A 12,707-nucleotide genomic window follows, 5' to 3' on the forward strand; every position below is an offset into this window, starting at 1 on the left:
TTGACAACCCGAACCACGACGATCTCATCCACAGACGACATAACCTATGTTTTTTGCAAAAATTTTGAGGCGCCGTATACTTATAGTGACAGCTTTCAAAAAATTTTACGTATTGAAGCAGCTTCGCGCTAATTTCGGCAGCTCATTTTTCATGAGAAATTGTTTAGGTTATGTTGTCTATGGATGAAATTTGACAATTCGTTTGGCCTTGGAACAGACCTATTAGATTTGAAAAACGATTTTATTGTTCATTATTGTTGTTAATACGTAGAATTCAGTTCTCTAGGTTGCTCAGCCTAAAACGCGGTAGTTTGGTCTTTAGACACGATGCCGCTGAAAATTTGTTAGGGCTCTATGAAATCCAATTTGGTACCGATTTCGCTGAATTAAACTGATCTGAATTCTCTCTGATCCTTCTCTGGATCCTACAAAAATATAAAAATGGACTAGAAATTGTAGATGACGAATTTTCCTTATTCCAGTCAGCGAGACTCTCCTTCGACTAGATACTACCTAAGAGTGAAAATCAAAGTGAATTTTTCTTTCGTTACAATTATATTGAATGAAAAATTTTGCAACGAATTCTATGTTTAGTTTTTCCCTTTTAGTTTTATAGACGTGGTAAAACGAGTTTTTCCTCAACATTATATTATTTGTTCGATAAATAGTTATTTGCATGACAAGGGGCGCAAATAAAACAATCAACCGTGTGCGAGAGTTGATGCCCGCAAGCCCGCATCATATGGTTACTTTTGCGTAGTAAGAAAAACTTTTCTCTCATTGTTTTACAGATACAATTGATACGATTGACAAAAATAATCCTTTATCATGCCTTATGCCCATTTTTCTCGTAATTTAGGCCCTCAGCATGAAAAGTTATATACGCATCTGTTGTGGACGGTTTTTTTAGACCCTCACTGCCTCTCTCTTGAGAGAATTTATATGCAATTCTCTTCCATGCCACACACAGTTTTTGACCTCACATTCCTTCTATGTAGGATGTCGAATCTGTCTTGTACCTTATTCAATTTTTTCTTTTGTTTTCCTGTTAATATGACGCTCAGTTCCTCTACTCGAAGCATCCTGTATGAAGGAAAAAATTTATTGTAAAATTCTGTAAAATGACTGTCAATCTTCAAAAAACAAATTATCAACTGTTCAAAATGAAAAACAATTTGAGGAAACCAAGATTATTCTATAAAAACATCGACGTTAAAGAAACAACAGCTCAAAGATATCTGGGAGTCATCTTAGATCAGAGACTCACATTTCGACCTCATATAATTGAAACATGCGAAAAAGCAAGCAATCGTATAAAAATCTTAAAACGGTTCACTGGCACAGCTTGGGGAGCGTCGATGGATACACTTAAGTTAACTTATACAACTTACATCCTACCGATATTACGTTTTGGCGAAGAGTTGTTAATATGTGCCAGCAAATCAAATTGCAACAAACTTGATGTCGTACAAAACCAAGCACTGAGAATCATCACCGGCGGAACGAAATCAACACCGATAATGGCGATGGAAATGTTTTCTGGTATCAGACCGCTCAAGTATTCTAGAGAAAGAGAACGTATCCTGAGAACACCGAATAGTATCTGGAAAAATCACAATTGTATAGAAAATCGCCTCAAATCTAAAATATCGTTTGTTCACCGAGTACGAGCACTATACGACAAACACTCTATACCACTAAACGAAAAAGTACGAAGGTTCTGTTACAGAAAGAAATTTTCAAGAGTAAGAAAGTTCCGTTTAACTAAACAAAATATCCAAACATCGATTATAAAAGAACTACAATTGGAACAGCAAAATGATTCAAACGGTAAAACCTGGCAGGACATAAACCCATCATCTATCCGATCAGTAAGTCGAAAAATCTACGTAGCCAACTTCAGAAAACAAACGGGGCACGATCTGTTATATAAACACCTTGCAAGAATTGGAGTGAAAGATTCACCTCTGTGCAGATTATGTAATCATTCAGAGCAAACTTCGGAACATCTCCTAGAATGTAACAACCTCCGTGGTTTCAGGGAAAATATTGAAAATCTAGAAGAAGAAGAATTCTTTGCTGAGATCTATTGGCACGTTCGAAGCAATCAATAATCTTTGATTTAAATAAATGTTCGAAATAAATGCATATGAAAGAAAAAAAAAAAAAAATTGTAAAATTCTACTTTGCAGCGATCACAGAAGCGGATTATTTCGTCACTACTGCAAGACCGAACCGAACCCATGAACTTCGAGATTTTTGACATAAAGAACCGAACCGCAAAACCGAACCATTTTCCTTATTACACCGAATTTTCGAAAGTTTCCGCGTAAAAACTGTGACAATTCACCTCAGTATCTGTTTGGTGAATAATGTGACATTGGCGCCGGGACAAAACACAACAATAACAACAAATAAAACGACATTACGAATGTGTTTCATCCGGATCGAAGTAAAATACCAATTCAAAAATGAGAGTAACCTGTGAAGCAGCCGTGATCGATCGGACTGTGCAGCCTCAACCAAAGTGTCGTTTAATCAAATCTATAATCAGCCTAGGATATCACTCAAGTGACCAACAAAATACCGAAATGTTTTTGCTTCACGAAAATCAACTGAAAAAGTCTGGTCAACGGTACAGAGTGGCACTGAACATAGACAAAGTGTTCACAAAATTCCTGAATGAAGGAAAGGCAACCATTTCGTTCAAGGAACCGTCACATGATCTGCTCATTCAGTGCGACAAAGTCCGGTTAATGGCTTTCATGAGTTCACTGCGGATGGGCTTGAGTGGTGATCCGAATTTCAACAAGTCACAGACGACTCAATCGTTGGCACAGCCTAAATTACATGGTAAGAAGTTACCTCTGCTGAAGGACACTCCGTTTACGTTGAAGAACCATGTGACGCGTAAAATGGCCATAAAAAAGCGAAGTGAATTAGACAAAGGGATACCACGAACTGTTGAGGATTTGACTGTATGCTTGGATGCGGGCAGCTACTGGACTGACTAATCGAGTACACATTTTCCATTGCAGATATCGGATTTGGGACTGCACCGTTTTCCATCGAACATTTTGCGGCTTCAAAATTTGTCGGCGATAAATTTGAGCGAAAATAGTTTAACGGAACTCCCTGCTGGTTTCGGATCGTTGCCATTGCGAGACATTAATTTCGCCCAAAATAAACTGGAAAACTCAAATTTCGCTTGGTTGAAGCAGGACACAATTCGGAAGTCGCTGACATCGATTAACCTGAGCGAGAACAAGGTACATCCAATGGGTACACGACCTCGTTGATGATAATTCTATTGCTTTGTGATCGTTACAGATTCGTCATTTCCCTAGGTGCTTTCTTAAACTCCCGAAACTAAAAGTGATCAAACTAAGCAACAATGAAATAGAACGGGTTCCGTTCGCAATCAGGGCGTTAAAGAACCTTAGGTAGAGTGAATCTCTGTTTCTCATAACGATAATCGACCCAACGTTCTAATTTATGTTGTTACCTCCATACAGAGAGCTCCACATCAACCGAAATAAATTGGCATCCCTTCCAGACGCGCTACGTTGGATATTCTTCGATGTCGTGGACATTTCGGACAATCCGTTTCAAGGCATCAACGTGGTGTCGAGGGAAGAAATGGTGAATCGTATCTGTGTTAGACAAAACATTAATTTGACTGAAATCTGTTTGCGGCGTGTCGTCGAATGCAGGTAAGTTGGATATAAAATGAGGTGAATCCGGTCTGGCGATTAATTTGCAAATGATTCCCGGAAAAGATTACCATACACCTCAGCCACACTACCACGTAGTTTAATAGATGTACTGGATGAAACGCCACTTTGTTCGTGTGGAACCATTTGCTTTGCAACACCGATCATTGAGCGATGGCGTGAAGCGCCAATAAATTCCAGCAGCACCGTTAAAACAAGTCTAGTGACAGCCTTTGCCGATGGAACACTGTGTTCTTTGAAGTGTGTGAAGAGATACAGTTAGAATTGCAGTGGTAAGTCTCTTAAATCCGTAAACTTTGGCATACTGCACCATTCGTAACATTGAATATTCGTCAGAGTAAGGAGTAAGGGTCCGTACATTTGTTTGGGGGGGACTTGAGTTCGTACCCTTAATAGTCTAACACAGAAATGAAATTGATTCATCGTTTGCAGATTGGTGTGAAATGACGCTCAATGAAAGACAACGATTATTATTATGGAATCAGCAAAACGGCGAACAGACCTTTCTCGTCAGCAATGGCTTTTGTTTGGCGTGTGTCAATGCACCTGCTTGGGTTATTGAGTTTGTTTTTTAATCGCTTGAATCGCTTGGTCGACACGATTTTATTGAATAAAATAGCCAACACTGGAAGCGATGAATTTTATTCGATGGTACTAAGATGGCGCAGGGTTTCAATTCAATTGTTCAATGGATTAAGATAGGCAACAATTTGATACTTTCGGAATGTGCACCAATGGTGACTTTGTGCGTGAGATAGGTTTCGGTGCCCTGATTACGGAACACGAATCCATTGGTTCTAATGACGTATGTGGTTCTACTGCAGCCGCTTCACTAAAAAAAAAGTAATGAAAACGACACGGTTACTGGTGCAGTACGTATATATGCCTTCGATATTGTACTAACGATAAGTGGTGGAGTTCAATGAACTCACGGCACCATAGATACATACTGCACCAATAACTGTCCCGTTCCCATTACCTTTTTTGTGAAGCGGCTGCAGTAGAACCACAGACGTAGATGAGACCAACGGATGCGTGTTCCATACTCAAAGCACCGAGACCTATCATCTATCCAACGCACTATGCCACCACACCCTTTGTGCATAAAACCCGTGTTGCTCAGTGATTCGATCGCTCTGCTTGTAAGTATTGAAAGGATTTGTTTCTACTGGACACTTTAGGGATTTTTTAGGGAAATTTGTCAAATTAAACGAACATTTTTTTTGACTAATTGAATATTTTTACTCTTGAAACACTAAAATTTACATTGGCTGTCCCATTGCACGTTGATTTTTATCATTAAAAAACAAATTTGAAACGGAAGAACCAAATCAGTAAAACACAGATCGAAAGTCAAACAAAAACAACTTCCTTTACAAAACAATCAATGGCAGTTGGAATCGAATGTACGAAACATCTCGACAAAAAATTGAAAACATTTTGTGGTCTAGCGTTCCGTTCGAATTGACTTATTGAATTTTGAACTTGTCCAAATAATTCGGTATCAAATTCGACGCACTGAAACGCTCAAACGAGAAACATTCGAAAAACTTTTCCCGATGCTTCCGGAACACCGACGGATTTCTGCACCAATTGTACAGCGTTTTGATGAGTTGATTTGATGTGTTGTACAAATTGTCAGCCGGATAGATTTCGGGATAGACGAGTTTATTCGGAGCTATTGGCATACAGCCGCAATACGTTGCTTCAAGCCTGTGTGTAAAAGAGAAAATTAGAATTTTTCATCTCTCAATGTCTCGGCGATCCAAAAATTCTTCTCACATTGAAACTCCGTAAAATTCATGACCAGCAGTGCTAATCACAACGTCTCCATTCAATAAACACCGAATGTAATCCTCACGGCTGAGAAAACCGAAATTGATCAATTTATCGCCGAGCTTCTCTTGAATGCCATCGAAACACTCAGGCCGGGTCTGGAAACTCTCGCCAATTATCGAAGCCTTAAACGGAACTTTTCTTTTGTCCAGCTCCAGCAATGTTTCGGTCAGCAGTTGAGGATTTTTGTCATGTTCCCAACGATGGGGCCAGATCAGATGCAGCACGGTATTGTAGTTTTCTTCCATGCGTTTGGCCATCTGTTGAAATTTGATGGGGAAGTAGAGCACCTCACATTTTGGTTCGATTTTTTCCCGAATTTGTTTCAATTTAAAGTCCGGCTGAATGTTCAGAAAGGGATTTATGCTGTTGAGGAATGACGTTCGATTGAAATTGGAGTTGAAAATCAGTACATCAGCTGAGAGACTACAAGCAATTGGACAAATCATTAATTTTTTGCTCGTGAACCGAAAAGAGTTCCGATACAAACCAGGTCATCACTTGATTCAATCCATACTGACAGTCACGGTCTTTGATCTCCCTGACCGGATAAACCAATTGATTTTCATGGAAGTAAACGATTTTCCGACATTTTGCTAGGTCGGGACGTACACCTAACAGTTCAGCTAAATTCAAAACGGAGGAAGTGAAGAGAATATTGTACTGATGATCCGTTGGTATCGTTTGTGCGAAATGTAGAGCACTCATTCGTGCTCTCCAGTGCCACTTTTTTGCTGGCAACGTAAACAGTTCATATTCCATGCTGTTGATATCTGTAAAAAGTGTGACTGTGAACATGGGGACTGTTGTATATCACATCCACTCAGCGAAGTCATTTACTTTCTAAAATTGTATCCAAGAGCTGTTTGTGCGAGCCCCCGTAAAACGCTTCGATAATCAATATTTTCGCCATGTTTTTTTTTCTCCTGTTTATTCTTTGGTCCACTCTATGAGTATATCACAAAATTCGTATAGTGCCGGTGGCACGGATTTAAGTGTAAGGAAACGACATTGTTTCACTGATTTAAGAGGATCGAAAATCCAAAACAAAACATTTGTTTTACGTGCCTTAGGTTATGTTTTGCTTCATCTGTTGCGTTTGCGCTGTCCTATTCCAATAGGAATACATTTGTGGTGGTGGGATCTGTAGGAAGAATGTGTCAAACTTCTTTACTGCCACTACACTGTTATTTTCTTGCAAAACACACCTCTCACCACAAAGTTTGAAAACGATATAACGGTCATTACATTAGAAATACAACGTAGAGGGTTGGTACTTCAGCTAGTGCTTCAGCTAGTCGTAGTTTAACCTGTCACACACGGAAAGTATATTAAGAGTTTTACAAAGCAAACTACTACTTCATTTGATCGAAGATTTTCAGAAATCTTTTACTTCGTTTGTTTTGAACATAATTTTGGCTATATAACCCCTAATGAGTCAGAGCGTGTCGTTTATTTTTGCTGCCGTTGTCGATAACAGATGACAGCCGTCTGTAACAGATTAAGACTGAGAGCGGGATAAGTTATAATGACACAGAATTTACATTTACTAAAACAAAGATTTGGTTTAATCAAAATGAAGGGTTGAAGTTGAATGATATGCAAGGTGCAAGGATCTTTGTTAATATCTTGACAAAAGGAAACACAAAAGAGAAAATGAAACGCTCTAACATTATCTGCAAGCCTCTTCTGGCCTTTTAGCAAAGTGTTTCTTCGCAACAAGTGGCAATATGGTCTGTACGAAATGGAAGCAGATACACCTACATCCAGCAGTGGATACAAACAGGCTGAAAAAGATGAATAAGTTTCTTAGTTTGACAAAGATTCATTAATTCACGCTTGTAACATTACAGTTAGAAAATGAACTTGGTTCCATTGAAAGTGAATGAGAGACTATGTTCAGTCAGACGTTGCATTCTTTTCAAGCGCATGAGTAAAGTCACTATAATACGTTACGTCTTTTGTTCAAAGCATCGTTTAGCGTTTCATACAAAATCTATTACTTCATTGTCTTTATACGTAAGAATCATCGCTTAAGTTTATCGTCGCCGCCAATAACAATATTTCGTGATAACATGAGTTGTTGCGAGCGATGATTTGTGATTTCTAGTGATTTCTAAAGAAAAAAAATCCCAAAACCTTTCCTTATGAAATGGAACTCACTGGCAGCACTGAGGTAAATTAATGGAAGTAATAGTGGTTTGAAAAATGTAATTTCGTGATGAGATTATGAAAATTAGGTAGGTATGCGACGTATACTATACGATCTGACAATTGTTAATGAGAATTCATGCAATAAAAGCATTTCTCGATTGTCGGTGATATAGTACCACTGTAAAATAATTTTCATCTTTCGCCAGCAAGAAACCTAAATAATCGTCTCACTCCAATTACATTAGGTACATTAATTTAAGTAATCGGTACATATACTACATAATTTGTGAAATTTTTGATATATTTGTATTTTAGAGCAGATATCGCTACTGGGCGTGATAAAACATTTCCTGGATGCCCTGATTAGGATTCGATTGTTACAATAAGTTTAATTGAATTGATAAGACTGAAGTGATAAACGCAATGAAATGAGTCAATTTCGCCAATCGAACAGATATATAAAATACGGTCAGTTGTAAAGGATTTAATGTTAGTTTTACAAAAAACCTCAGAATGGGAAGAATATATTTCGTCGCCGTGGTAATACTTGTGGCGTGTAAGTAAATTTCTTAAGAACAAAAAAAAATAATAAAAAAGCGTCCGTTTTGAGCACCGATATTCAAATACTTGTCGAAAAAATTGTTGTTCCTCGACGATATAAACGAATCATCGGACTCGATGTTAAATAATCTTCATACTCACTCAACTGTTGAAGATGAGTATGAGAATGGAGACATTTAACACCGAGTGTCTGCAGTAGAATGGTACAAAACATCAATAGTATAGTAGTTCTAGTTGAATGTCACTTTACAATAGTCATTTTATCAGGTTACTTTTTTGAACATTGTTTGGCCCAAGAGTGCGGTATTCCAGAGTCTTGTGAAGCCGAAGGAGCTCGCATTCCTACAAGGAGGAGATGCATCCATACTGATTACAATCCGAATAACATCTGCGAATGTAGAGGATTAGAGATAGCCGATATTGGTCCCGGCAAAAGAACATTTACTATTACATGTTCAAAGAACAATATTTCTCACACTTGTACATATAGGGGTCAGCCGCACTGCTGCAGTAGATACAATCAAGGTTATCAACAGGAATTTTACGACCAGCTACACCAGACAATAAGTAACAGTTTCTGTCGTGATCCTTTCCCACACTGTCCTGATACAGAAAAGGGATACTACACTACTTTATGTGGAGATACACATGGCGAGGACAACAATTCTAACTTTTATCTCCTGTAATGTCATAATATTCACAATTTGAGTGTCACTTTTAGAATCAAAATGGGCTAGATTTAAACACGTCATTCACAGAACGTACGTTTATTAAGAGGGCAGACTAGGTTACAAAGAGCCCTCTGTTGAAAGCTTCATGTAAACACTCACTTTCGTATGAAAAATATTTGGAAAATAACTCATTTTGGGAATCCATTTTTACGTGTAATTTACGTTGGGGCACTTGGCGGCTTAAATAGTCTTAAAGTTTGGACCTTTATCTACAAAATTGCTGAAAAAAATGTTTTAAAAATTGCATCAAACGAAAGACATTACGGTTTTAAAACATCGCTTCACTGGACACAAAACATGAAGAATTTCACTTTATTTACACATCTAACAACACTGCCTTCAACTTTTTATTATTAGATTTTGCAATTTTGTAGATAAAGGTCCAAACTTTAAGACTATTTAAGCCGCCAAGTGCCCCAACGTAAATTACATGTAAAAATGGATTCCCAAAATGAGTTGTTTTCCAAATATTTTTCATACAAAAGTGAGTGTTTACATGAAGCTTTCAACAGAGGGCTCTTTGTCACCTAGTCTGCCTTCTTAACTGAAAATTTCGATAAATGGTTATTTGCGCACGGCTAACTTCGATAATTTCACATTTATTCACGGAAAATTTCGATAATTTGTCATTTATTCACTGAAAATTGACAAATTCTTGACAGTATACTAGATGTGTGTTTTATTTGTGGGGAATATGAATGAGTGACAGAGTCATGGCGTGTTTATGTTTCAGTTAGATTTTTGAAATTTGTTTTTTATGGTGATTATGACATTACAGGAGATAAAACCTTGTTCCTAACACGGTAGTAAATGGGATTGTTTTGCGCACACGATGTGCGCAAAACAATCCCATTTACTACCTTATTATGAAAATAGCTATTTGTTTGTAAAACCATAGACTTCAAGTCAATAAACGTTCAAATTCAGTACTAAAACAAACATTATTTTCGTAGCTTCTGTTTCATTTTCTCGACTGATTTTTCGTAATTATCAATGCATCAACACATAATGGCGCTTTTCGTCATGCATTATCTTTATGATTTTGTAATTTTAAGTGTAATAGTTTTGAAACTTTTAGTTTAGAATTCTCTCCGTACTTAAGGCGTCAGTTAACCCATTTAACTCAAAACAAACCATTATCTGAAATTTAAATTTGTTTGATTTTCAATAATCTGCGGAAAAATCAAGACATTGAATTCTTATGATAATAAAATCATTTCCGTTTCATCTTCCTCAAAGCTTAATAAACCTGATGACCGAGTCATAAATCGATAAATTAATAATTTGTTTTGATATAAAAACCTCTTGACACGATACGTAATCTAATCATAGTGTCTTACGCTTATGACATTACAATGGAAAATGGGTATAAGTACCACTTTCCATATAATCTTCATAATTTTAGTTATTTCAGTTTGCGGAAAGCGATTAAAAACGCAATTTATTTTGAAATGTTAAAAGTGCTGAGAAGAATCCTTGCAATAATCGGCCTTTAAGTCCGGTACGACAAAATCATTAAATCTGCTACTTCATTTGTGTAAAGTGTTTGATCTATCAAGTGACTTCACGGGTGCTTTTTGTATGAAAAGTCTTGTGCTACGGCTTATTTAATAAAATGGCGATCTGCGTGGCCTCACCAAAATTTAAAGTACTGATACTGTGAACCTTATACAGTATAATAATAATTCGTTTATTTAGCCGTGTCTATTTTCACTTCAATTCTTTACAACCATTTTTCCCTTTCATTTACAATTTCCTATCTCTGCGATCATTTGTTTATCCATTTATCATAGTCACACTTTAACTTTAAGTTCTTTATTTATTTACATTTGTTTTAATCGTCGTTCTAAATATCTTAATTCAATCTTATCGATCACAAATTCACTTAATTTTATTTCGAATCGTTTCGATATTTTTTCACTTTTTATTTCAAAAGGCATCTTGTTAAATTGTTTCAGACCAACGTACAACATCATATTTCTAGTCGCTTTTTTGTTTACTGTTGAAAGTCTGAAGTCGTTTCTGCCGCGTAGGTTTCTTCCATGCATTTCACCATTCTTCCTGTCTGTTCCACCAGATATTCCGGTACACAACACCACTGCATTGTACAACTGTAGTATGCTGTCTACAATTGTAGTACGTTGTCTACAACACTGTATACTGTGGGTTGTCTACAACGCTGTATACTGTGGGTTGTCTACAACACTGTATACTGTGGGCTGTCTACAACACTGTATACTGTGGGTTGTCTACAACACTGTGTGTATAGTGATCTTGCCACAACACTGTATTAGGTTGTCTACAACACAGTATAGTGGGCTGTCTACAACACTGTAGTATATGATATTCTACTGTGAAATCATGATTAATTTATGAAGCACCACGGTTAAAAAATTTAATTCTGTTTACGTTTCTCTTTCGTCTCTTTCGGATGGAAATTATACAATGGAACGTTTTATTTAAAACATCAAAACGTAAATATTAATTAATCAGCAAACGAACTGAACAATCCCAAGTAGCTCTCTTTATACATTATGGTAATTAGATTTCATTCTAATAATAAATCTAAATTATAGACATCAAGACATCTACATCTCATTTCAAGTGGATATTATCTTAAGGAGCCGTTTTTTTTTTGCGAACACTCCGAATATATAACACACGAAGGAAAAATATGAACGAAACGAAAATAAAACAATGACAGAACAAACATAACGGAATTCTCTTATCTGGTCCTTTAAATTATATTAAAAAATCATAAATTACCTCAAACCATGTCTCCTCCGTTTTTGTGTAATCCCTGGGTCGAAAAATGTGCTTAGAGTCATTAAGACATATAGACATAGAAAACCCTCACAAAAACAAAAAGCCCCAACTTAACTGCCGATAAGAGAAATGAAATTTTGGAAATTCAAATTTAATGTTGCTATTATACCTAATATTCTCATTGGGCCATATATTACACACAGTTCTATTATATCCGTACGGTATAACGCACACCGGCTCTTCCATATATTCACGCTTCAGGGAATTGGTTGTGGAGGGTACAGCATCGTTGGATATATTAAGCGATATTTTTTTTGTTGTTCCGTTTCTGGTGTACACAAAGCGAATCTTTCCTTTTTTTGTTCATAATATTTTTACCAGTTCGCGATAAAAAAAACGAAGCAAAATCTGTTCACTCATACACTTTATGACAAATAAAAGTTTATTCATAAATTTTAGATAAATGTTTCATTTATTCATGTAACTGTATTCGGTGGAGGGCTCTATGTACCTGGTGCAGATGACAGCTTTCGGAGCAATATTTTTTCCATATAATATACGAGTGAGACATACAAAACTTGTTCCTTCCTTATAATATAAGCGACTGAGTGTTCGGTGGATGTATTGTATATACTACAATAGACTAGAAGTGTTTTCAATGAATGGGAACAAGGAATTAATTGCTTGTCTGTAAACATGTTGTATATTATATCTGTTATTCGTTTGCCTTTAAGCTAAACTTTTTTCTATTTTTTGTCGCCTCTCGTCTAGCTGAAATTGACTTACATTCACTACACAATGATAGCAGATTTATAGCGTTGCAAATGTGCATACATGAATATTTTATGCAAATATATTCAGTATGTACTTTGTAATGTGTAGTCTAGCGTAAGGTGTAAAGTTGTTAAACAAAAATTCCAATCCA

At 36.7% G+C, this 12,707-nt stretch overlaps 2 protein-coding genes across 3 annotated transcripts; one reads left to right on the forward strand and one right to left on the reverse strand.

Annotated features, from left to right (window-relative positions):
* Window positions 1-2,392: 2,392 nt before the first annotated feature.
* Window positions 2,393-4,365, forward strand: LOC119071038 (leucine-rich repeat protein 1). Its single transcript, XM_037175636.1, has 6 exons — window positions 2,393-2,978; window positions 3,039-3,269; window positions 3,331-3,443; window positions 3,516-3,713; window positions 3,780-4,006; window positions 4,167-4,365. Exons 1-5 carry the CDS (start codon window positions 2,472-2,474, stop codon window positions 3,994-3,996), a joined length of 1,266 nt encoding a protein of 421 aa, XP_037031531.1. The 5' UTR covers window positions 2,393-2,471; the 3' UTR covers window positions 3,997-4,006; window positions 4,167-4,365.
* Window positions 4,366-4,957: 592 nt separating this feature from the next.
* LOC119071039 (glycosyltransferase-like domain-containing protein 1-like) lies at window positions 4,958-6,707 on the reverse strand. 2 transcript variants are annotated; one of them, XM_037175637.1, is made up of 4 exons: window positions 6,411-6,707; window positions 6,061-6,343; window positions 5,517-5,996; window positions 4,958-5,447 (listed from the first exon to the last, which is right to left on the reverse strand). In XM_037175637.1, exons 1-4 carry the CDS (start codon window positions 6,481-6,483, stop codon window positions 5,204-5,206), a joined length of 1,080 nt encoding a protein of 359 aa, XP_037031532.1. In that variant the 5' UTR covers window positions 6,484-6,707; the 3' UTR covers window positions 4,958-5,203. The 2 variants fall into 2 exon arrangements, with proteins under 2 accessions (XP_037031532.1, XP_037031534.1); XM_037175639.1 differs by having other exon boundaries at window positions 5,517-5,936; window positions 6,411-6,675.
* Window positions 6,708-12,707: the final 6,000 nt, after the last annotated feature.

This window comes from Bradysia coprophila (assembly GCF_014529535.1).
Source record: "Bradysia coprophila strain Holo2 chromosome IV unlocalized genomic scaffold, BU_Bcop_v1 contig_106, whole genome shotgun sequence".
In the NCBI taxonomy this organism is placed as follows: domain Eukaryota; kingdom Metazoa; phylum Arthropoda; class Insecta; order Diptera; family Sciaridae; genus Bradysia; species Bradysia coprophila.